The 26607-nt window shown below is 51.4% G+C and overlaps 1 protein-coding gene across 1 annotated transcript in view; it reads right to left on the reverse strand.

The window, feature by feature from the left end:
* ELL (elongation factor for RNA polymerase II) overlaps positions 1-26607 on the reverse strand; it is a 56621-nt gene that overhangs the window by 22945 nt on the left and 7069 nt on the right. The window contains exon 2 of the mRNA XM_006904311.3: positions 5223-5270. Coding sequence (XP_006904373.1) covers positions 5223-5270 — 48 coding nt within the window. The remainder of the gene's footprint in view (positions 1-5222; positions 5271-26607) is intronic.

Raw genomic sequence — 26607 nt, forward strand, 5'->3', positions numbered from 1 at the left:
TACAGCAAGAACATGCTAGTGTTTCCTTCAAGATACACTTCGGCTTTCCTGGCAGTGACAGGACCTATGGCTGGTACCTATCACCTTTCCCCAGCAATGCTCAGAATCCTCAGTTCCCTTGGTAGTGGCATTGCAGTCAGAGGAGCACAGAGAGCTCACCATGAGCCTAAAGGGAGGGACCCCACCTGGGTCTGGACTGTGACTCAGTTTCCCCACCCACCAAACAGCACATCTGGCTTGGGATACCCTCAAAAATGAAATGAGACAAGACAAGCATAAGCAACTGGCAGGGGATGATGGGCAGCCAAGATGTTCTGACCCTCGCTCCTGCTAAGCAACCCCCACTCCACCTCCTCCATGTGGACACAGACTCCACCTGAGTGTCTGTCTACTGTCCTGTGGCCATGAACGAGGCCTCTGAGGGTCACAGGGAGATACACCTAAAGCTGGGTGCACAATGAGCAGCTGCCCAGAATATGGTAGGAAGCCTGTACATTATAGTCAGCAAAATTAAAAGGAGCTTTCAGAAAACCTGAGCCCGATGTGGGTGGTTCTTCCTCGTCCACCTTAATCCTCTCCCTCACCCTGGCAGGGACCTGACCTCCCCAGGCAGTATCTTGCCATCTCAGCTCTCAGGGGGCAGTGGCCCTCATGGCCCTGGGTACCCACCCCACCCCTGCCCCTGCCAGCCTGTGCAGACCCGATCCCACCCGAGAAGTCAGGAGGGGAGGATGTACCCTGGCTCCAGCCACAGAACAACTCCAAACAGTGCAGTCAGAACCATGATAGGTCCAGCTCATGCCAGATCAAGACAAGAGGGATGCTTGCCAGAGGACATAGGGCTACAGGAAGCCTACCTGTGACAGCTCTAGGATATCCCCTGCAGCCCAGAAGAGAGCTGATGGTGGGACTAGGCCAAGTGTACAGAGGCCCACCCACCACTCTGCAGACACCCTACTTGAGCCTGCACAGGGAGCAGCCATTGCACTTCCCCCTGAACAGGGTGGGGGACTCTTCACTGTGACCCTTTCACTCTGTGTGGGCATTTTCCACCCAGGCATATATGCCCACTTCCAAAATTCATCCCAAAGGGAGGGGAGGGGAGGGCCCAGCACAGAGCCCAGAGTCTGGTCTGTGTAGGACAGTGGGTGACAGGGCTTGATACCAATGCTCAGGAAAGCCTGGTGCTGCTAGTGACGGAGGGAAGACACACATAGGGGGCACTGAGGGCCAGTGCCCTCAGGACAGCTAGGGGGTCGGGGGAAGGTTTGCTGGGAGCTCTGCATGGCAGGTTCTCAAAGCCTCTGCCCCTCCCTGGCTTTGTGGCACCACTGCTGTGAAATCCTCTGGTTAATGGGCCATTTTCCTGCTGGTTAATGGTACTGGTTAATGGTTACCAGTCTCTGAGACCAGCAGGGAAACCAGTCAGCTGGGCAGGAATGGCCCAAGAATGCACAGCTGTTTCTGAGCCACAGCAGAGCTCAGTATGTGTTCTAGGACATGGCCTGAAGCGCAACAGCTGTGTGTGTGCTCTGTGAACTGAATCTTGGCTTCCCTGGCTCAGGGGCCACCATGTAGCCCTCAGCTGGCCCGAGTGCACCAGGTTTGGGTGTGGCCGATGGCAGCCCCGACATGAGGTTATGGGGGGCAGGAGCACATGTCTGTGTGACAAACAGACCAGAGCAGTAAACATGCTTGGCTCATCCCATTCCAGAAGGCTTGAGTGCCTCTGAGGTCTGAGGCCCACGGGGGTCACTGGCTCCTCGGTGGTGGGGTGGTTGGGCCAGGTTCTGGCCAGAGGCCTTTTACCTTCTCCTCCCTTTGAAATCCATCTTAAGTTGGCTGCTGCCCTTCCCCAGATATGTGGGGCCTCTTGTGCGGTGCAGGGGAGAGCTCTGGAGACAAATCATGTCCCAGGTGGGGGCAACACTGTGAGGAGGACAGCACTGGCCCATCCCTTCAGGGAAAAAGAGGAAACAGGTGCACATAGGACCCAAACACCACTGACCAGGTCCTCTCTGGCCAGAGGGATTTTCAGAGACTGCCAGTTTTCTTCATCATTTTCATTCCCAGGGAACCATTCTGGGAAGAGAAAGTTACTACTGTGGCTGAACATACCTTCTAGGTGCAAAGCAGCCTCTTCTGCTCACCTGCCCGGCTGGAGACCTCACTTCCAGACTCCCACACCCAGGGCCCTTTCTGAGCACCTTCTTCTCGTCACTCTCCATGGGCTTAGAGAAGCAATGCACCATCTCGCCCACCCCCGCCTGTGGCTCCGGGAGTTTCAGCTGCTCAACCATGGCTCACGATGGCTCTGAACTCCGAACCCCCTTCTAGAGATTTTAAAAGATGTTTCCAAATTGTCCCTGTAACCAACACAGCAACAAGCACCTTGTGGCTCCATCTTGAGCACATCCTAACTGCTCCTGCAGACTTGGTTCCTAGATGCATAGACAGTGGCCAAAGGGCAGAGACCAGTGCTGCCAGACTTCGTTCTAGAAACTGCAGCTTGGACTCCTGCCATAGCCCAGGGAAACATCAAGGCCCTGAACAGCCCTGGATGAAACCCTACCTCTCCTTTTTTCAACTTAAGAGTTTGCAGATGGGACTGGCCAGGTGGGGGTGCTTCACCAGCTGTCAATTCAGAAGTGACCCCCTGACAGTAGAGGGGACAGTCAGCCAGCTCAGTGCCCCTGAGAGTACAGAGAACGGATGCAAATATGAACCTGGCAAATGGACAGGTGAGCATTTTGCTCTGGCAGACACCGCCCTGGGGACCAGATGCACTCAGGTGCAGCCAAACTCTCCAGGGAATGTGGCAAATGCCATAGAGGTGTTCTTCATCATTTTCTGGGAATGAAAATGATGAAGGAACCAGCCAACATTGGACTCAGCTGCATGTCTTCATGGCCCGGCTTTTGTGGAGCACCCAGCCTAGGCTGGGAGGTGGCCAAGACAGATCTGACACCCACCCAGGAGGTGTGTGACGCTGTGATCCTATGCCAGATGCACTGCATTCACGTCTTAGGAGGACATGCACCAGGAGCAAAGTAAGCTCGTTCCGGGTTCTCTTAAGGCCATGTTCTTTTGCACAGGACTCTCTAAGTGAACAAGGTCCCCATCTAGTGGTAGATGAGGATACTGAAGGACAGAGAGAGGTCCCAAGCAAAGGAGCCTACAGATGGGGTCTCAATCTTCAGTCCATCAGCTTCATGGGCCTCTGGGGAACAGGTCCTTATCATCCACTAATGAGCCTGTTCCATCTAGCCCTGCTGGGTTTCTGCTTCTCATATGCACGCTACCTCCTGCTCCATCTCTAACCCTGCAGGTGGGGTACAGAGAGCAAAGTGCCCTTCTCATTTCTTAGGAACACATAGGCTCAGCTGTGCTCATGCAGCAGAGCAACTAGGAGAACTAGGAGAGGAGAGCCGAGGCATCCTGCCTCCCCCACGACCATCTGAGTGACTGTGCACATGAAGCCTGGCACCAGATCAGGCCCTTCACACCTGGCAAAGGGGAGGGCCATGCATCCCATCAATGTCCAGGAGGAGGATGAGGTCCGGATGTCACAGGGGCAGACCCAGAGCCTGAACCTATGTAGCAAGCCAGGGAAGAACAACGCCTCCCTTGCCACATGGCCTCTCCAGCCCTCATACGGGCTCACAAAGGGAAGAGCCTCCTTGTGAAGAATCACAAGCTGGCCCGCCTGGAGCTCAATGCCTCTGTGCCAGACTATCTATAAACTCCATTATGCTTAAGAAAGCCCAGGAGGGAAAAAAAAAAGCAGGCAAAGAATGATTCTAAAACTAAGGTGGTGGGACCTCACATCTGGAATGGATGTGGCTCTCAGGCTTTCCACAGGAATTCAGGGGATATGGGGTATGGCTCAGGAGAACCTAAAAGCATATCTATGAGTATCCATGAGGGATCTTGCTGAAAAGTGAACACTGACCCTGGTGGCCCTTTCTGTGCACAAGCTTCTTCCCACAGCTGCTGAGGGCACAGGGTGTCTATGGCCACCAGAGGGCGCCATGGGGGCCAGTCTGGCTACAAACCTAGGCTAGCCCCGCCCTTAACACAGATCTCCAACCCCTGGGGAAATGTCCCAGGGAAGATGGCAAAAGGGTGACCACAAGCCTCCAATGGGGCTGATGGAGGCATGGGGAGATTAGGGGGGTCGAGAACTTTTGGGATGTCTCACCGACCTTGACTGGTATTGGTGTGATGGTCAGTTTGTGTGTCCCCAGGCCAGGCTGTAACCCCAACATCATTAGTGCTAATCTGGGTATGCATGGAAGTATTCTGTACACACAGTGACATCCCAAATCAGCTGACTTTAGGTAAAGGAGAGGACTCTTAATGGTCTGGGTGGGCCTCATCCAATCAGCTGAAGGCCTTAAGAGGGAAACTGAGTCTCCCTGACGAGGAAGAAGCCCCTCTGTGGACTGCAGTGCCGGCTCCTTGCCTGCCCGATAAGCACGCCTCGGTATCTCTGTATCTGCACATGCACACATGTGTAGCACGGGCAGATACATGCATCTCCTAGAGGCAACCTCTCTGGAGCACCCTAGCTGAGCACCCTGGCTGAAACCCACAGATCTCCCTGGTTCTGTAAGGAGCCAGCCAGCCATTGGTGGAAACTGACTTAAGATACATTTGGTAATTCTTCAGATAAAAACAAAAGACTTGCAATAAAGATTAAAAGAAAAACTAAAATGTTCCACGGGGTGTTTGGTAGGTAGGTCATTTAGAATGAATACATTTCAGAAAAAAATGGGGGTGCTGAGTTTCTATACCCCCCAGTACCAAAAAACAGACAAACACCCATGGGTCTTGGGTCCACAGAGGGAGAGGAGTGCCCCACAGTAGGGAGGACACAGCTTGGGCTCTGGGGCCACAGCTTTGAATCAGTTCAGAGACTAGGTAAGAACAGGGGTTGGAGGCTTGTATGCATCAGCTACAGGAAGAAAGGGAGGGACCCTGAGGGGCCACTGGACAGGAGAGCTGCCTTCTGTCCACAGATAGCCTGTTGTGGACCCAAGGGTCCTAGGACCAGCCTGGGTACATCCAGAGGTAGAGCCTGGCCTGGTATGGGGACTGACCTGGCACAGAGGTGGATGGGGTCAAACATTGCACCCTACTACTACTGTGCCCAGCGAGCCAAAACAGGCTAGAATAAACCGGTCCCACAATTCCAAATATGAGGAACAAAAACTACTCACCCCTTGGCTTCCTTGAAATCGAATTGATGGTCTCAGCGAAACAGAATCCTGCATATAAGCAAAACAAGAAAATGTCAAAAGATACCTGGAATTCCAGAGACTCGCTTCCAGATATCTAAGGAGCAAGGTTAAGAGCTGTGCACTCAGAAAAGGTGAGAGAAAACACAAGTCTGAAAAAAATAGGGAAAGGTCACCAGAGCAGAGTTTTGAAGGATCAATATGAGTTCCCTGGATGGCACGGGGGCCAGGACTGAGGGTACATGAGTGGCACAAATGGAGACACAGGCAGTGGGCAGCCCCTCACCAATGTTCCCAAACTAACATCAGCCCAGGCCACCCAGCCCCACAGATATCCTTTCTAAATGGAAATAAGGGTGGATGAGCACCACCAGCCATGAAGCAGGCTGATGAGGTGACTCTGGCCCTCCACCACTGGCAGGACAGAGCCCAATGCCTGCCCAGCTCCCATGTCATAGCTTCAGAGCAGTTTGTCACTACGCTTGGGGTGGCAGAATTTCCAAATGTCATAAAATATATAGTAAAAAACTCAAATATTTTAAGCTTCAGGTATTCAGAGATCAGCCTTCTGGTAGAATTTTGGAAAGAACACGAAACCATATGGAAGGCTGCACCTCTCCTTCCCACCTACATTGGGCACAGCACCCACCTCTGTGTAGCAGATGCTGTCCCACAGTGCAGTCCTGGCTTGTCACCACAACCTCCTCCTTCAGGCCCCAAACCCATAAGGCCCAAATCTACCCCTGTGCCAACCTGTCCCCACGAGCCTCCCCCGCACGACAGCCAGGGACTGGGCTCTCCCACTTCAATCACTAAACCCAACACTCTGGCCTCCCGGCCCCACCTAGAGTGAAGGAGGCTCCCTCCTACCCCCCCATACACAGATCCTCCCTGAGTGGCTGCCTATCAACTCCCCAACCAGAATGCCAGTTACCACAGCAGACCTTGGGGAGGTGGAGTAACTCTGAGTAGTGGAGTAGCTCTGAGTGGTGGATTGGGTCCTTCGAGATTCTCAGCAAAAGAGGGGGCTTCTGGTAAAGGGGGTATGTGTGCAGCCCTCACTCAGGGTCCAAGTTGGCTGAGTTTGTCTCCCTCGCAGCAGCTAGTGGACCCACAAGCTGAGAGGCTGGCCACCTCTCAAGTCCCGGCCTGCCCCTTGGTAGTAGTGGAGTGGCCCTGTAGGGGCTGACAGCTTATAAGGTTAGGGGGGCCCTGTTGCCCTGGGCCAGGAGAATCTGACAAACTGGCCCAGGCATTGACTGTTTCCCTGTCGCCTCAGTAGCTTCTAGGTCAGGCACATGATTGCAATTAGCAAGTCACCAGGTAACCTAACTTCCCTTGAAACCCTTTGGCATGGCACTGCTGCCTCCATGCCTATCATACCTGGCACCTGAGTGGGCTACACTTCAGGCAACATCACAGCAATGCCCCAAGTCTCCTCAGACCCTCTGGGGAGGGGGGGTCATGTCATTCTCACTGCAGGCTCAGAAGTTACACCCTCCCCCTCAGGGTCTAAGCTGTCCATTGCAGCAGCTCTTGAGCAGCAGGTATAGAGGGGTCCTCAGGAGGCCCAACCCTGTCAACACTGGCCCTGTCAGGCCCCTGGGTGGTAGAATGCCATCTTCCAATAACCACAAATGGGGATGAAGCCGGGAGCAGCTCAGGAAAAGCATCATTGCTGGTGCCAAGCTTTAGCCAAGACTGGGAGTGAGCAGGGAGGCCCGGCAAACAGGCAGTGAGAAGGCCTTAATACAATGGGGTAGGGGCACCCTGCAGTTACCCAGCCCCCTGGCAGCTCCCTGTCTGGGGGGCATCACCTGAATGAAGAAGCCATATAGTAAAGATGGTGATTCGTGCAGGAGAAAACAGGTAGGGTGAAGGACAGTCATGGTCAGGGGACTGGATGGCCTGTGGGAAGAGGCACTAATGCTGGCCTGAGAACCCCCTCCCATAAGATGGGGCAAGGACAAGGAGGAACTCAAGATGGCCACAATCCCCTTCTCTCTCTCCATGGAGAAGAGTGTTTGAGGGTGAGGAAACAGGAAGTGGCTTACAAAATCACCTCCAGGTCCAGCCACAGTTCACGGGAAGCCAGTGGGTAATGCACAGTTAAACTTGAGGTGGTGGGTGATTCTGCCCCAGGAGACAATGCAACATCGGGACAGTTTTAGCTGTCATAACTCGGCTGAAAGAGAAGGTGCTCCTGGCATCTGGTGGGTAGAAGCAGGGACACTGCCCAACACCCCACAGTGCACGGGATGGCCCCACAGTAAAGAATGAGTCAGCTCCAGAAGGCATTGGGCTTCTAGAAAGCAAAGGGAGAATGATCATCAGAGCAGAACATGGGAAATTCCACAGGACCAACCTGTTGGTTTCTTCAATAGGTGGACAGCACGAGGGAAGAAAGATGAAGTGCTACAGATTACCACAGACCTGACACGCACTCTGTGTGGTCCCGACTTGAACCAGCCACCATGAAGACCTCATGGAGATAACCAGCAGAGTGCCAGCAGCTGGGGCTCTGTGTTCTCACAGAGCTGCACAAAGCTTGTATCTACATCTACTGGCATTCAATAATGTCATTAAAACAGCCATGGATAAAATGAAAGAGTATCTGGAATTGTTTTAAAAATGCTCCAGCAAAACCAAATGAATGAAGTGAGAGGGATCTTCAGGAAAGAGCTGAGACGAGACTGTCAGATGTTCAGTGGGTGAGGCTGGGTGACAGCTCAGAAACTATTATTCTCTGCCCCGTCTAACCATGAACATTCCCATGTGAAAGTTTAAATCAAAAAGTGCACATAGAAAGACTCCAGCCTCAGTGTACAGAACAGATCAAGCAAGGGCTGACCCAACTTGGGCACAGTCCTGGGATGCCTGCCACAGGCCATGCATGGGAAGCAGCAACCAAGGCTGTTCCTACCAGTCCTGAAGTGCCCACTGGCCAGTGTCGACACCGCCCGGGCAGTGCATTCCCTGACATCTTCCCGGCCTGAGGAGCCCCAGCCCTATAAGCCAGAGATGCCTGTGGAAAATGACAAAAAGCCATCTGTTCCTCCTTAAAGAGAGTCTGATTCTGTAGAGCTGGGATCCAACTTTCCTGAGCAGAGTGTAAAAAGGGAAAGAGGGGTGAAGTCCCGAGAAAAAGCCTGGCTGCTAACCTTCTGGCAACTGTCCCCCACTTTCCAGTAAAGCACAGAGGATGAGGAAATGCCTTTCAGGAACCCTCCCCAAGACTTCCTGGCAGGTTCTGAGCAGGACGTGAAGGCTGTGGAGAGTTCAGACAGTGTCTGTGACGGTGAGGGGCCATTTCCGTGAACCACAAACACAGAGGAAGGCCTGGGACATGTCCCCAAAAGGTCAGTCCACTGGGTGTGACTGGTTCAGGGCCAAGCTGGGAAACCAGGGCGGGGCCTGCACAGAGGCCCATGGCAGCCCCTCCCCTTTGGCCAGGAGGCCGGCAACACATTCAACATTACAGGACAGACTCATAAAACCAAGAAAAGAGACTCCAAGCTGCTATGAGCCAGGTGTCAATCAGGACCCACACACTGGTCAGCACAGCATGTGTTTCTGCCTAAAATCATGGAGGCGTACAGGAAGGAAGCTTAGGGACGTTTTTTAAAAAACCATGAGGATTAGAAAAACAGGTGTAAATCACCTGACACTGGCCCTGACACCCTCCCACAGGTTTTGTTTGTTCTTGGGTCAGCAAGTAACACAGCCAGCATGCTGTGCTTATACAGGCCACCTTCCTTTCTGCTGGAATCCTATGTGCCCCCACTGGCCTGCCCTCTGCAATCTCTACTGTTTTCTGTCCCTATGGCTGCACCTTTTACAGAAAGCCATGTAAACAGAATTACACTGTATTAGTTTCCTGTACCTGTTATAACAAATTACCACAAACTTGGTGGCTTAAAACAAATTTATTCTCAGTCCTAGAGGCCAGAAGTCTGAAATCAGTGTCCCTAAACTGAAATCAAAGTTACCAGCAGGGCCGTACTGCCTCTGGAGGCTTCAGGGGAGGGTCCTCCCTGCCTCTTCCAGCTTCTGGGACCCCAGGCATCCTTAGCTTTTGGCCACATCACCCCAATCTCTCCCTCTGTGACAACATCATCTTCTCTTCTTGTCTGTGTCAAATCTCTCTTTGCTTCTCTCTTATAAGGTCACTTGTGATTATATTTAGCCTGCCCCCACCCCAGATAATCCAGGAAAAACCTCCATCTCAAGATCTTATATGAGATCACATTCACAGGTTACAAGGGTTAACACCTGGACATCTATCGGGGGTCCTTATCCAGCTGACCACACACACTTAGCATAATGCCTTTGAGATGAATCCATGCTGCTGTCACTAAAGTCCATTCCTTTTACTGTTGAGTATTAACCACTTTATAATATCAGTTTGTTCATCCATTTGCTGACTGAGAACACTGGGTCATTTTAAGTTTGGGGGACTAATAAGTAAAGCTGCCATAAACATTCATGTATAGGATTTGTATGGACATGAGTTTTTATTTCACTCAGTGAACACCCAGGAGCATGACTGCTGGGTCCTATGGTTAAGTGTATGTGTAACTTCATGGAAAGCACCGAACTGTCTCCAGAGTGGCTGCACCATTTGCATTCCCGTCGGCAATAAAAGAGAGCTCCAGCTGCTCCCCAATTATGCCAGCATTTAGTGTTGTCAGGTTTTTTTTATTTTAACCATTCTGATAAGTATGAAGTGATATCTCATTGTAGTTTTAATCTGTATTTCCCTAACAACTAATAATGTGGAAAATCTTTTCATCTGCCATTCTTATATCTTCTTTGGTGAAGCTGCACAAATCTCTAATGCATTTTTAAAAACTGGGTCATGTTTTTATCACCACATTTCGAGAGTTCTTTATATATTGTAGAGCTTCATCAGATGAATTTTGCAAAGATTCTTTCTCAGTCCATGGACTGTTTTTTCATTCTCTTAACAGCATCCTTCGAAAAATCCAGAAATTCTTAATTCTGATGAAATGGCATTAATTTTTCTTTTATGGGGTTTGCTCTTTGGCATCATAGCTATTTCCTTTCTGTTTAAAAATAGTTCTGTTTTACAAAGATCTTCAAAATATTACAACTTCCTTTCCAAAAAAAAAGCTCTGGAGCACTGCTGACCCCAGCACCCTCCCCACTGAAGGCTCTCTCAGATTCCCGTCTGTGCTCCCTGGATGCTGTCTGCCCAGACGGTGCAGTTTGCGGACATCGTTTGTTTTCAGTCTGACACCCCCTGTGGGATGGGGTAGTGGGGTCCTCATCCCCAGACACCTACCTCTTACCCTGAGCTACAGCACATGCCGCCCCTTGGCCCACACACCACTTTGGCCAATAAGTTGGGCCTGGGTCATAGGAGACAAAACCACTCCCCCCACCAGGTCTCTTGTGTCCTTTGGGCAATGATCACTCCAAGGGCCCAAAGTGGTGAGCTAGCAGGCAGGCACTGAGCAGGTCAGAGCACAAGGGACACTGGTGTGCAAGGAATGCAAAAGGACCCACAGGGCAGGGTCTGGCTCATGCCCCGCTTCAATGTAGGTGGGCAGCTTCTGAGGCCTGAGCAGAGGGGGCTGCGTGGATTTGCTGAGCACAGGCTCTCCTTAGAAATCGCAGCCAAACTGAACATGAAGACTTGTGGTGTCGTGGACAGCCGTCCTCCATCACAAAACCCACTCTCACCTTCAACTATGCAGCTACCAACATGCCGCCTGTCATTACAACTGAGGAAAATGAGGCGAGGAGAGGGGACAGGGCTGCTAGAGGTGATGAGACAAGGCTGGGGTCCCCACCTACCAGCAGAGCTGATCCCAACCTCATAGAAAGACCAGCCCTGAGGTCCCCACATGTCTCACACTCGGTCTACACTCCACTTGAACTTACCTCAATTTCACAGGTTATCCAAACCCTCTGTAAAACCCGTAGTAACGAGTGAGAAAAACATTCACTAAACACTTCTTCGTATTTCTGTTCCACTTAGCTCCCATTAGATAGAAAGACACCATCCCCCTCTGAGACACCGGCACCCCATAGTTGCTGGCAGCACATCCCAGCCCTGCTTCCAGGGCGTGCAGCTGTCACAAGCCACCAACCACTGCCACCTCTCTGAGCTGTGTAACCCATGTCTGGGTCAGGTCCTCCTTTTAACACTTTTGCCTTATTATTATTTCATATTTCCTATCTGCCTTTCCTCAAATAGAAAAATTTAGAAGCCACCCTATGTGGGTACCTGCTGTATACACCCAGAGCATACAGCCTACAGGCTGAACCTGGCCTGCAGAGAGGCCAGGTCACACTCTGGACTTGGCCCTATCCTCACAACAGTAGCCATCAGATGGCCAAACCTCGGATCTCGCCTCGTCTTGTATTGCTCTCCCCCGTGGGACAGAGCAAGCCTGTGCCATGTCTCAGAGTCTGCAGCCCAAGCCTCATGCTCTTCTCCGGGACCTAAGGGCCTTCCATCCAAAAAGGAGCCGACCTCAAGAACAGCACCCTGGCCTCTTCTCACTTTCTCAGGGAGCCCCTGACCAGACCGACTGATACAGGAGGGACATGCAGAAAAGGGGGCAAGAAACACGTTGGAACTTTGCACTAATGCTCTTCTGATACAGCCTCACCAGGAGTTGAATGTTGAGTGGGCTTATTTTTGTTTTTAATTGTTCACTAAAACTCACCAACAACTGGTGCTGAACTCGGTATCAAATTCACTCTACCTAAACCTGTCTTTCGCCCATGGCCAGGAGGTGACATGACAATCGTCCAGATAGCATCAGACATAGAGGAAGCTGAGGGCCTGACTCAAGTTGCAGGGTCCTTCAGGACACAGCAGGATGCTGGCTGCCTGAATGGTCCACATGTCAGCACCCAGCTCAACTTGAATTTCTTCCATCTCAAGATCTGCTCCCTGCAATGCACCACAAACCCATGTCAGGAGATGCAGGCACAAATCACAGACACAAAAGCCATGGCTAAAGCCTTCTCTTCTCTTTGTGGTATTATCCCCTCCCTAACTCCCTACCCCACCCCATGGCCTCCAGCCATGGCAGGTGCTCTCCTGCATCCATGACCTGCACCTGGGAGCTGCCAGGTAAGGAATCCACCTTCCTCAGCCTTGGGGTGCCCTGTACCTGCAGATGAGGATCCAGGGGTTGCCAGTTGCTCAGGTTTCATCACTGACAGAACCACGAATAGATAGGTCCCTTCAGATCCTCACTTAGTCTCTGACAGGCCAGGTGTCAGGCTTTGGGAACAAAGGGATTCTCTATCACTTGAAACAGACCTTCCTGGAACAACCTGGATTTTCAAACTCTGGACACTTAGGAGTTGCTGGGACCCAAGGAACAGGGCCTAGCTGCCCTTCTAGCCATAACCCCAGCCACGGAGAAGCCCTCTACTGGCTGCCCCTGCCATGTGAGCATGAGCCCCTCTGGACATAGACAAGCAGGCAGAAAAGCATCCTCAAGATGGGCATCCTCAAGCCTGGAGTTCTGAGAACTGTGCGCAAGGCTCCAAGAAGGTCAGCAGTGAGGCTCATCCTTGGCCACCTCTCCACACTGGTCAGCTGCCACCCGGGTTCCATCCCATGAAAAGATCTGTCCTGTTCAAGTAGGCCATGCGTAGGGTCCACCAAGATTTACCAGCTGACTATTCCCCAAGAAGATGACTATCGTTCAGATCAAAGAGCCAAAGAGAAATGTCACTGAAATGGGCTCTCCCAGCAGGGCAGGTAAGGCAGTGCTGCTGGCCTCCCTCAGGGCCACGTTCGGCCAGGTGCTTAAGCACCCACTGGCCCTCTAGAGCCTGACCATGGGGACCTCCTGTGGACAAGGCCACACGCTTCTAGGACCAGCTTTGGGTGGATGAGGAAACTATGGCCCAGGAAGCCAGGTGCTTGGCTCAAGGTCACCAGCTCAGTAAGCAGCAAAGAAGGAACTTGAACCCAAGACCCTCCCCAGATAAGGAGCCGTAGGCCCTCTGCCACTTTGGGATGTATCTTTTCCCTGACTGCCTTTCCTTCTGCATCAAATAGGATCACACTGCTTCAGACACTCCTGTCACCCTCCCTGACAGCCAACCAGTGTCCTCAGCTGGAGCTACTCAGGTCGTTCTCATCTCTGCAGATCCTCATTTGTTAACCAGCTCACTGGAGGAGAGCTTTGCCCTGAAAAAGTCAGGCTGCTTTTGTTTTGTCATCTGCCTAAAAACGAAAGCTACTGGTCTTGGCTCAAAGTGACAAGATAAGCTTCAGATATTTGCCTAAAAGCTGACGTACCCCAGAATCCAGCAGGCAGCTGGAGTTCTGCTGAACAAAGGAGCGAAGGTATCCTCTTTCATAACCACATGGCAGCCACCAGCTTCACTGTTTTTTATCAACAGGACATTCTGTGCCACTGTCCACCTTCCATGTTGCCTGCCACCTGGCTCAGTGGTGTCCTTACATCGCTCTCCCTCCCACATGGAGAACAGCACACAGCAGAGCTGCCTTGTCTCATCGAACATCTTTAAACTGGAAGTTTCTCGGCTGTTCTTTGACGTTCAGGGCATTGACATTTTAGGATAACACAGGACCCTCCGCCCCCTTTCTTTACTAGGGCATGCCACACTTTGGGTCTACCTAGTATGACCCATGATGACTGTGCTGCGTGTTCCAGCCACATGCCTCGAGGTGACCATGGCATGGCCCAGAAGTATCCCAGGCAGAGGTACTTGGGGTCTGTCTGCCCCCATGGGGCCATTAACTCTGACCACCCAGGCAGGGCCACTCTGTTCAGTCTGCCTTCTCCTCAAGCAGCTGACAGCAGATGCCTATTCCCTACCTGTAGCCCAGGCTCAGTCCCACTGTCCACAGCATCAGTACTGGGCGTAAAATACAGTTCGTCTCTGCCAGCCTCAGCATTCTGCTGTAAGGAGAAGCCCTCCCTTCTTCTCTTTCATTTATTTGCATGCCTACCATTAGCAGTGTGATAGTAAATTTTGTGTCAACTCAACTACACCACGGAACCCAGTTGTTTGGTCAAATACCAGTCTAGATGTTGCAATGAAGGCCTTCCTTAGATGAGATTAACATTTAAACCAGTGGACTCTGAGTAAAACAGATTATCCTCGATAATGTAGGTGGGCTTCAACCAGTCAGTAAAAGGCCTTAAGTGAAAAAGACCAAGGTCCTCTGCAGGAAGTAGAAATTCTGCCTCCAGCCCATCTTTTGGATTAGAGATACATCAGCTCATCCCTGGGTCTCCAGCCTGGTGATCTGCACTGCAGATTTCTGACTTATCAGCCCCCATGAACAAATGAGCCAATTCCTTAAAATAAGTCCCCCCTCCTCAAACTGGTTATGTTTCTCTGAAGAAGCCTAATTCAGACAGAGTCACAGGCTGCCTTTTGTAATGGTCTCAAATGCATTATAGTCCTTAATTGTCTTGATGCTCAGAGTGTCCCAGGATGGCCCTGGGACCCTTGGCGCTGGCTCCAGACCCATCCCTGCCCTTCTCTGAACCCTCTCTGATGTCCTGGCACCATGAGAGGCTCCAGATTCCACTTGGCCTACTCTGGCCACGGCTGCGGGATCACCTGCCTCTCCAAGGAGACTTGTTCCGAAACAGAGACCCAGAAGCAGCCTAATCATCCATCACAGCAGCTTACAGAAGCACCCCTGCCCAGGACAGCTCCTAAGGGCCCTGCATTGAAGGAAGTCCATAAGACACGGCTCAAATTGGGGTTGTCCTTGAAAATAGGGGGGAAGAAAATAACACATCTCTTTCTACCAACTGAAACTTAGCATTTCCTTCAGTTACAAAAAAAATGCAGGCAACAAGCTACAGCAGTTTAAGTGGCTTCAACTCTGATTTGCTTTAGCACGAGAGGGTAGTTGTGCCGATGTCTTCAAAGGCCATTTTTGCTCACCACTATTTTGAAATTACAGCAATTAGATCTGCTGCTAGATCTTATCATTTAACACATTAACATGCTAAAGTTGTTAAGAGGTTACACATAATGCTTTACTCATTGTCTGTGCAGTGCATCTCCTTGGTAATTCTATATATTTTAGGTGTTGGAGAGGGGATCTGTGCCCAGAAAGGGCCATGGCCCCTGCCAATGACTCACTGACTTACTGGGAGCTACCTCAAATCAAATGGGGCTTGTCCTTGGATAGTCAGACTGGAAAGGTGCTTACGAAGTCACCAGTTTAAAAAAAAAAAAATAGCCCCAATTAATCCAGTTTCTGAACCAGTATTTATTCTTGGTCTGACAAACTCAGGGTGAGGACTCACCAGATGAGCCACATGAAGTGCTAGTTCAGGCACAGAACGTCAGCACACCAACCACCACACACCAGTGCTGCTGGGGACTCAGCACCCAATGTTTCCTGGTGCCCACAGGGGTGGGGTAGGGGATCTCCATGCAGTGGGGAGCTCACAGCCGAGTTCTGGAGCATTTGGTTCCAGTTATTTAAAATGCCATTATTATATCATGAACACATTATTATACATCACATGACTGAAAAAACATGTAGACATAAAAAGGCCCTCCCCAGGCCTGTCGGGAGCCCCTGCCTGGCCCCCGTCTTGCCTCTTTCGAGTCTCCCCTTCCTACTCCCGGCGCCCTTCCCCAGAGTCCAGTGGCCTCCCTCAACCCTTGCATGTTCCAGGCACATGCTGTGCTCTCTGGAGAGGCTATCCCTCCTGCCCCATCTCCTCATACCCTTGGCAAGGAATGACTCCATCGGCCAGGCTGAGATGACGCCAAGAGAGGCTGGGACAAGTATACGCCTCTCTTCTCTATGTTTCCTCCTAAGGGCCCCTCCCACCCCCAGAATGAAAAGCATGGCTCAGCACCTCAAAGCACAGGGTGGCCAGGCGGTGACCTGGCCTTGCTGCTCCTGATCCTACATGATCTCTGAAGCTGAGAGGGACGAGCAGAAGCTGCCTTCATCCTCTGCATGGAGACCAGGTCCAGAGAGTAACTCAGAAGGAAAGGGGTGCTTGTATGAATCAAGACAAACCATTTCTAAAGCCCAGTGATTTGTTTAAGAAATTAGAAAGGAAAAAGGCAGCTCAGAGACCAGGATGAGCAGGGGCTGCCACCAGGCTATGCCGGGAAGCTCTACCCGGCACCTTCTAAAAGAGATCTTCTCTGTACCGAGGCTCTGCAGAGCTCACCCTGGGCTCCAGGCAGTATGATGATGCCTTTGTCCCCTCTTAGGCTAAGGCTACTGCCAGAGCAGAGACAGCCTGGCTCCCTAAACACACGGTGTGGGGCTTCAGCTTGGGCAAAAAAATGGAGATCATAAATGAAAGTGAGGTGCCACACTCAGGAAGATGGAACAACACAAATATGGCATATTTTTCCATCTCTAACCTATGCAGGTTACCCAATGAGCAGGGCAAGCAGGTCAGCCAAGGCTGGATGGACCCATGGCCCCATGGATAGAAGGAGGGGCTCACCAGCCACCTGGTCCCTGGGAAATGCCCCTCTTCACCCTACAGCCTGGGAAAGGCCTGCTGGGTCAATACCCACTCTTCAGAATTTTGTTCTGATCCCAGTACACAAGTCCCCTCCAGCAGTGTTGTCTCAGAGACCCAGGGCATTGTCCTGAAGGATGACCAAAGAAAGCGAGGCCAGACCTGCCAAGACCCAGTAATGTGCCACACCCAGGAGACAACCTGTCTTTCTGGACTTAAAAATAAATAAAATCAAGTCAGATTTGAGAAACAACTTTTAAAACATTACTGGAAAGGTACAATCCATGTAGGAGGGACAAGGAGGCGACCCTGGTGATAGGAGGAGGTCCCTGCCAAGGCCTCTCACTATAACCTCAATGCCAACTCTTCCAAGTGAGCACACGTCACTTCAGAAACATGAAACATCCAGGAGGCAAGATCAAGTCTTCCACTCATCAACCCAGGTCATTAAAACCATTTTACTTCAGGCCTGAAATTCGGTTTTGGGAGTAGCTCCTGATCTGAGCCATCACGGAAGCGGAACCTGGAATGACTCCGGGCCGGCCGCTCAGCTGGAGGAGGACCAGAGATCTATTCAGGAAAGGAAAACGGACTGCCTTGTTAGTACCGGATAGTTGTGTGGATTGGCAGTGAGACTGCCCCATACAATCCAAACCCTTTCTGGACTTCTGGGCCAGGACCCAGAATCACCTAAGGTAAGAGGTCTGGGGTCTGGGCCCTGTATGGCCCTCCTCATGGCCAGCAGCTGATCCAGTCTTACACTGGCCACACGCTGCCCCAGGAAGGGTCTAAGACCGCCGCGGCCAGGGCTCCCTCTTCCATACCAGCCCAGGCCACTCAAACCCAACCCAAGGGCCAGGCCTTGCTTGAAGACTGAGGCAGCACCTGGTGTCTCCTTCTCTCTTTACAGGAGATCAGAGCAGTACACCTGCCTGATTTCCACATCAAACAGCTGGTCCTATCCGGATGGGAAACAGGGGCTGAAGGCCAAGAATTATGCACAGGAGCCACCAGCAGTTGCTGAGAATTGAAAGCAAACCTGTCTCAGGGCCCAGAAGCTAGATCACAAGACTTGCTTCCGCTTTAGGATCTGCCATTTAAAAGCTGTGTGACCTGAGTCAGACTCTTAACCTCTCTGGCTTTGTCACGTGAGGATGGTGACCTAACTCATTTGGCTGCGGAAACAAAGTACGAACAGCACAAACCGGCTCAGCCGCTTGTGTGCTTCCAGCCCTGGCCTCTATGCTTCAGAACACTGGAATATACAGCATTGCCACATTGTTTAAACACACACACACACACACACACACACACACACACACACCCCTGACATGAGCAAGGAGGCAAGGCCACCAGGGTCAGGGAGACTACCCTTAAGAGGCTGTGTGGCTTGTGGTAGTGAGAGACACCATATTTGGGTCGGTCGGTTTTCTCATCTGTGAAATGGGAATGACGCCAAGGACCCAGCAAGGTTACACCCTCAAACCTGGGGGGCACTGCTAGGGTGCCATGGCCATGGGACCTGACTGTATCTCCTCTCCTGCCAGGGTAACAGGCCATAGGGACTAGGAAAAAGGATGCCCAGGGGCTCTGGGCACACTAAGAGGCCCCATCAGAAACAGCTGATGGGACAGGTCCTAACAAAGGGGGTGCCCCTGCCCCCTAAACCAAGGGAACCATCAGAACCCAGAACCCTTCCTAAAACCATATCAATAACCTCGAAGAATACTCAGCAAAGTGAAATCAAGCCAATAATAATAATAATAGTAATAATAAGTGCTCATTAAGTAAAACATGACTGCTGGCTGTGCTCATATCCCCGCATCTGTCGTTTGTGTTGTGGGCATTGCTAGAAGGATACAGTGTATGTTTGGCGTTTGCCTGAACCCCTCAGATAGCGGCACTAAGCGTTCATCTTGCAGATGTTTGTTGTGGCTTCCTTTAAACAGGTGCTGCCACATCGACCCTCTCAGGACATCTGAAATCCTGCACACTGAATCCAATTTTCTCTGAGCAGGACATGTCAGCAGCTTCCTCCCCAGGAACTGACTCCAACAAGGGTAGAAACAGTAACTGTCTCTTCAGGACAGAGGAACAGATGGGGAACCATGGGCTTCCTTCAAGGAAACAGCTGTGTGTCAGGGCCAACGATTGGTGCATCCTAGTCCCTGCAGAGAGCATAGTGCACGTGCCTAGACCTTGATGGGCTCTTGCTCAGCCCCAAGGACAGGGGCCAGCCCAGGGCCTAGGGCCACAGTCTAATTCACTGCCCTGCTTGAGGAGTCACAGACATGGGCTCAAACATGAGATATATGTGAACCAACTCTGGGAACCATTGAGGGTCACACAGAATTCAGTACTTTCCAATTCACAGCTCAGCTTGTGTGTTCTCACTAATACATCATGAGGTGGCTGAAGCAAACCCAAAACTCTGGAAAACAGCCTAACAACATGGCCTGAGTGCTTGAAAGCCACTGGCCAGCTGGATCCACAGTCACGCTCAGGAAAGTGACAAACGGCCAGCTGCATGCCAACGTCACACATTCAATTCCCCAGAGCACAGCCTATAAGTAATAAGCATCACTCCAGGGACACCAGGAAAACTTCCAGCCACCAACTCAGGGCAAAACTCCCCGTAGGAGAGGCAATCTTGTTCCATGAGGAGTACAGTGGGTCCAGCCTTGGAAAAGGAACAATCTCACGTGGTCCACCAGCAGACAGCACTCAGGAAGCAACAGTGAGAGCACCGTAGGGTCAAATGGCGCTAGAGTGAACCCCGTTAAAAATCAGACAACCTAATAGGGAGTGGTGACAATACATGCAGACAAAAGATAGTGCAAGTGGCTAAAAGACATGGAAAGCCACAGAAAAACACAAATGGGATCAAGACACCATTTCTGCCCAACACTACCACAAAATTAGGAAGAATCATATAATCTGGTATGTGAGAGGAAGTGAGAAGGTGCCAGAACGCAGCAGAGGTGGCATGAACCATTGGCCACTGTTGCGGGGAAAGAGGGGAATAAGGCAGGACTAGCGGGCAGCGGTTTAGGGCTGAGCCCTCCCTTGGCTCTGCGTGGTTGAGCTGGGCAAGCATCCTGGGTCAGAGGCCAGCAGCTCAGAGGAGCCAGCAATGGAAGAGTCACAGGTGGGACCCATGGACCTAGACAGGATGTTCAAGGGAAACAAGATCCCAGGCACTTCCTGCTGGTATGACACACCTGCTGGTGCCCAAGGGCTGGCCACACTACGTAAAAACAAAACAAAGTCAGAAAGCAGTGATCCAGAAAAGGGAGGCCAGTCAAATTCATGGCTCACAGCTAAGGCTTGGCACATGCCAGGCCCTCCCTCAAGTCCTATCCTTTCGGCAGCCCGCTCCTTGGTGGGCAGGAGGTGGCGGAGGCAGTAAGGGCACTGACATTGGATGGGAGACTTCCAAAGAAAGGCCCTTGACAGTTGAGGAGAAGACACCAGGTGCCCCATGAGGGTGGTTTGGGCCCAGGAGGTGCATGATCAGGAATCACACATCACTGCCCACCAACATCCCCCAGCAGCATCACCATCTGGCTGGCCCAGACAAGGGGTCTGTAATGGGTGGAAGAAGCCCCATGTTAGGCCGTCAATACCTCAAAGCTCTGTGGGATAGGAAGGCCCTAAGAATGGCCTGTCATTGAAGCTCAATGTCCCCATTAAGGACCCACATACTCAGTCCACTGGTCAGAGATGAATGAGGGCTCCAGGACAGCAAGGGACCCAGGGAACAGACACAGCAACCCTGGGGCGACGGCCATAAGAACACAGGGCAGGCCTTGTGGATGTGGTACAGAGAGGTTTCCGGTAACTGTAACCACAAACAGAGCTATCTATGCTGATAGAGCGCTTTCCATGGGTTGTGGGCGTGACAAGAGTGAGTCAGGAGGAGACAGAGGACACCCAGTATGAGGGCATGAAGGCACAGACCCCTGGGGAGGGAGAGGCACAAGCCAACTGTGGCCCTCACTCAGGTGGAGGTATGGGCAAGTGGTGGGCACACACTGTTACATTTCAGTCTCTAGGAGACAGGAGTTCAGCCACTGTGCAGACGGGATGGGCAGTGGAGGGCAGAGGACAGCAAGCTTTGTGGATTGATCTCCCTGCGTAGGATAACTGATACCACTATGGTCTGTTTTGTTTTTTTCTTAAACGCAGTCTTGTGACTCTCTGGGTCACAAAATCTGAACACACATCCTGAGTGAAAATGATGACACGGGATTCACTCTTCTCAATTTCCCCTAAATTTTCTGCAGACTTCAGGATTCTTCCTGGATTCCTGTGCAAAACTGCTGTGTACAAGTGTTTTCTGTCCCATTCATCGGTGACAAGGCAGAAGAGGAAGCAGCTACAGGCTCCAGAACCCTCAGGTCTGGGACCCAGTTTTCAGGACAGTGACACTAGTCCCTCTGGAACTGGCCAGTCCCCTCTCCCCCACTACCCTCACCCTTTGCAGCTTGCCCAGCCCATGTGCAGTCAAAACCAATGAGGGTTTGGAAACAATAAGGCCTGTCCCTCGCCCTGGCTCTCAGCTATCAGAGGGACAGCACCTCAGGCACCTGGAACTTCTGTGTCTAAGCCTACTGGGCACCACATGAACACAGCATGGTGGGCAGCCTCCCTAGGTCTTCAGGCTAGTTCAGAACCAGCCCTAGCTCAGCCACTGCAAGGCATCCTGCTACACTGCCCTAGGCCTGGGCCCTGCACCCTCTAGTCACCTGCCCACAACACCCTCCCAAGCTCACAAGCCCTGAGCTGTGCAACAGTACAGGGATGCCTGTACACAAGGTATGTTCACTTCTGAACACTGGAACAGCACCAGGAGCCCCAAGAACAAGGCATGGAGGTAGGCACCACCTTGACTCACTGAGCCTGAGCTGTGCCCAGCAGACCACACGCTTGGCAATTCCTGTCACTTAAAAGCATCTGGGCCTCAGTGAGTTTGCAGGTGAAAGACCAAGACCAGGAAGAGAAGATGCAGAGGCAGGAGCCCTGTGAAAATGCCAGGACGAAGTACAGTCAGACCACAGCTCTGGGGCACAGACCCCGGGTAGTCACCCCCCAACCCTGGGAAAGAAAGGGGTCCAAAGCCTGTGCCTTCCCAGCACAGCAACAGCCTAATTTCCAATGCCAGCCTATGAGCCTTGCCCTGCACACTTAAACTGGCAGACCGGTTCATTGGCCCCACTCTTACTTAGGCTCACGCAAAGGGGCCATTAACCTCATCTGCTCACAGACAAGAGGGGACCCTCCCCACAGAGATGCCAGATGGCGGGGCTAAGAGCAGGGAAGGCCACATATCATCAATCCTACACTCTAGGCCAAAAACCACCTCAAAATCCTTCTTAACATTAGCTCCATTTGCTGTCAGGAGGAGCTGGCACAGATCACCAGGTCAGTGGCTCTATGCTCAAGTTTCTCAATCAGTGGGATCCTGTACACAGGTAAGGGAGTCAGCATGGCCTTGTCTCAACCCCACAGCAGGCTGGAGACAAGTTGGACACAGGTGCCCAGTGCTGACTGTCTTTGTCCCATTTGCCAGAGCTAAGCACATTTCTCTGGAACAAGTAGACATCTGAGAGTGTCCAACACCGAAATAGTGCAACCAGGGGAGGAGGGAACACACTCTTCTAGCTGAGACCTGCTCCTGACGCAGACATCTCCCCATAGTCCCCCTGCTCTGGGACCTCTCCCAGTCTATAGCAGTTCAACAGTTACACCAATTCTGAAAAGGGAGAAACAACGTCAAAAGATTAAAAACAGCAAAAACATGCCATTTCTGCTGACAGAATCCAGAAACCGCAGTCCCTTGGCAGGGAGGCCTGCCTGAGAAGCCCTTCCCAGGTCTTTCAGGCCACTGATATCTAACTCAGAATCTGTCTACAGATGGCACTCACCCTAAACTGAGAAAGGTCTGGCCATATGAACTCATGGAGAGCTCACTCCTGGAGAGCAGGAGACATCTGCTGCCCACTATCTTCATATAAGAGACCAGTCTGACGCCACCATTATCTGATTCTTATGCCATGAAGTGCATGTTTGAAAGACACCATGAGAACAACTGACCCCTTAATGGGTACAATTCCCCCTCAGATGACTCCAGCCCCACTGTATACCCACAGAGCAGAGACCAGGGGCTGAAAGACTTCGGCCAGAGCCTAACTGGAATCAGGGGCAGATGCCTACCCTCCCAACCCCAGCAGAAAACTGCATGCTGGCCCTGTGTTTCCAGAGTTCACCAGGAGGTCACAAATAGAAAGGCCAGGCCCATTGGAAGCTATGCCAGGTTTGACACTGTGCTGAGAAAAGCTACTGGGAAACTCGGGCGCTCTAACAGGGAGAAAAGCATTCAAATCTACATGAAATCAGGAGGGAGACAGCCCTTCCCAGAGTGGGCAACCTCACGTTTGAGGTTCAACTGAATCTGTGCTGACCTGGGTTGGCCACTGTCCTCTAGGCACTCCATCGGTGAAACAAAGGGGCTGAGCCAAAAGAACCCTCCAAGGTCTTGGTCCTGACCTGTGAGACAATGGCCAGCTAGGGCTCTCGGGACCACACATCACAGCATGAGGGCCAGGAGTCCCTGAGACAGCACGTTCTACTGATGCTGACAGTCCTCATGTCATACACCTATCCCAACATTCTAGATCAGCAGCCTGGAACCTATTTTGGTAAAAGGCCAGAGAATCAGTATCTCAGGCTTTAAGGGCCAAACAGTAGGTTGCAGAGACTCAGTGACTTTGTGGCACAAAAGCAACCACAAAAGCAGTGACAGATGATGCCACTCTGTCCCAAAAAACTTTATCGACAAACACAGGCTGTGGGCCAGATTTGCCCCTTGGGCTGTAGTTTACCGATTCATTTTAGACTCTTTAAAGGTGACACTGAAAAAAAGAAGTGCTGTAACAGTCCACGTTGTCAGTGTCCTAATCCAATTCTATTTGCCTAATACAACAATGAACATGTTAGAAGCCTTGGTTTTGGGGGCTGGTAGCTAAGGCAGTGACACTGGGCACAGCTGACTTCAGCTTACTCAGGGGCAAAAAAGGGCCCATGAGCTCTACCACTGATTCCACAGGGAAATGGAGCAGCCAGGAGGGGCCAAGGCAAGGGACCTGTCAGGATCTGAAGAGCAACATGGCAGAGAGGCCGCAGGTAAGAGGTCCCCACTCTTGAGAAGTGAGTTCTGAGCTCTCCTGCTCTCAGCACCTGCAAGCTGGGCTGTCCTGACTGGTGCAGTGGGCATTTCTTTGTTCTAATCACCCCTCCAGATGTGAAGAGAACCACAAGGTCCATGACATAAAGCTGAATTTCCCTCAAAACTCGGTTTAAAAAGGAGGGTAGGGAGGAACATCCTGACCCACTTACCCTGCTTAAGGCAGTAGGAAGAGGCAAGGCCACCCAATGCCCTGTGGGTCCTGACGGCACCACCTCCACAAGAAAGGACAGCATAAGGGGGCAGCCACCCTTAGGTCAGCCTATGCTGTGCTAACTGCAACCCAAAAGCAGGTGTGGGGCCTGTCCAGGAGGAGGAACAGCCCATAGAGCAGGAGAAAACTCCAGGACAAGGGCACAGCCCCCACCTGACCAGCGCCCTCCAAAGGGCAACTCTCAATCCATGGGAGAGCTGTCTCCCTTCCTATTATCTGTGCCCAGGTGACCTGTTCAAGATCTTCCCTCAGGCAGGATATGAAGCCAGCCCAAGCCCACCTCAGGTGTGGGAGCCCCATGCCTCCCTTCTGCTGGGGTTAGGTTCTCTGTCACCTGGGGCCAGAGGACTCCTGAGCCCACTGATGGTCTAGCAGGTGTTGGAGGCCCTGCAGACCTAAGTCTCCTGGAAAGTCACACTAATCTTAGTGTATTTTAAAGCCTCCAAGTTCACCTCACACCCATCAATATGGCTACTATCAAAAAAGCAGAAAATAACTAGTGTTGCCAAGGATGTAGAATAGCTGGAACCCCTGTGCAAAGCTAGTGGGAATTTAAAATGGTGCAATCATTATAGAAAACAATCTGGTCAATCCTCAAAAAGTTAAACATAGAACAATCATCTGATCCAGCAATTCCACTTCAGGATATACACTCAGAAGAACTGAAAGCAGTGTCTCAAAGAGATGTTTCAACATCCAAGTTCATAGCAGGATTATTTACAGTAGCCAAAATGTGGTCCATTCATACAGCAGAATATTATTCAGCCATAAAAAGTAAATTCTGATACCTGCTACAACATGGATGAACCCTGAGGGCATTATTCTGAATAAAATTCGCCAGTCACAAAAGGACAAATATTGTATGATTCCATTTAAATGCCATTTCCTAAAATAGTTGGATTCATAGAGACAAAAAGTAGATGGTGGGTGCCAGGGGCTGGGGATGTGAGTTAGTGTTTAATGGAGACAGTTTCAGTTTGGGAAGATGAACAAGTTCTGAAGATGGATGGTGTGATGGCTGCACAACAATGTGAACGTATTTAATGCCACTGAACTGTGCGCTTAAAAATAGTTAAGATTATAATCATTGTTATATGTATTTTACCACAATTTTTTTTTAAAAATGTTTTTTTGATGCTCTGAGAGGTCCTAAGTAAAGACTGGTGCTGATTGGTTGTAGCATTCCTAAGGCCTTCCTGACCTTGACCCCGCCTCCCAGCCTGCCAGTCACAGGATGAAGCCTCCAGAGGAGAGAAATCAGGGTGGGGTTTAGCACCACAACAGTGAGAACAGGAAGGGGCTGGAGCAGTCTACACCACACAGAGCACAGAGCAGCCACGGCTGCTTAGTGGGGCTTCCCTGCCTTATGGAATTTACCTCAACTTCCTGCCCCAAGGGGAAGGAAAGGTGACTGTGGCCAGGAGAGCTACTGCGGATCTGTGTCAGGTGGGCACCATCAGCATCGATGTCACTGCTCCAGAGCCCACGTCTTTCTGGACTACCACCTTGTCCTAGGGCGTGGATGTCATCAGGTTCTTGCCAGCATCCTGACACTGTAGTTTGAAAGTGGTTTTGAACAGATGTGGTGCTCCGGAGCCAGCAGCCTTTCTTACTATATTTCTTGGATTGTGTTCTTTGCTTGGGGCAGTTGGATGCCAGGTTTTCCTCATTGCACTGATGTTGACCAGCTTCTGGACAGTGGGTGCTCTGGATGCTAGAGGAGCCAAGACCGAGCCTAGACGGAGGGGCATCCTAAGACAGCACCTGGGAGATCAGCGTTTCCCTGAGTTAGCCTCTCTTGGATGGGCAGGTACACTCCACTATAGGTGGTCCTGGTGAGTCATCCTGGTGGGGTTCAACCCACCTTGGACAGCTCCTCCTTTAAGAAATTAATGAGCTACCAGGTGATGGAGGGCTGCGGTTAATCCTCCACCCTGTTGCACTTTCATCAGTGTTCCCTTAGTTCTTTAGGAGGGGAGACAGACTCAGTGCAGGGGTGTCTTGCCCAGGGGTGTGCCTTCCCAGCTGCCCTCGTTTCCTACCCCAGGCCTGTAGTGGGGTGGGGGTGTCAACTCCTTGATTTTCTCTTTGCTGCCCTGTGTCCAACTTCGATACTCAGGTTGGGTGTCCTAGCAAGGAGGCACCTCCCTGAAGGATGCCACACATTGGGGTCTGGTGGCCTGGCTGCAGCCACTTCTGCTGACAGCCTGGGGGCCAGGCCACTGGTGCTCTCCCTGAGGCTTAGTTAAAGCAGCACCTGAGATGGCAGTAGTCTCTCAGATCAGATGAGTGAGGCGTGTGGATGCCGACTGCTCCTGCTTCTGTGTGCATATCCTGCAAATGACCTGAGAAAGTATAACTCAGGTATCTGCTCTTGTGCCTCTACTGTTAAGGATTTTTTTTTTCTCAATAAAGAAATGG

The sequence above is a fragment of the Pteropus alecto genome, unplaced genomic scaffold (assembly GCF_000325575.1).
Source record: "Pteropus alecto unplaced genomic scaffold, ASM32557v1 scaffold160, whole genome shotgun sequence".
NCBI classification, from domain to species: Eukaryota; Metazoa; Chordata; class Mammalia; order Chiroptera; family Pteropodidae; genus Pteropus; species Pteropus alecto.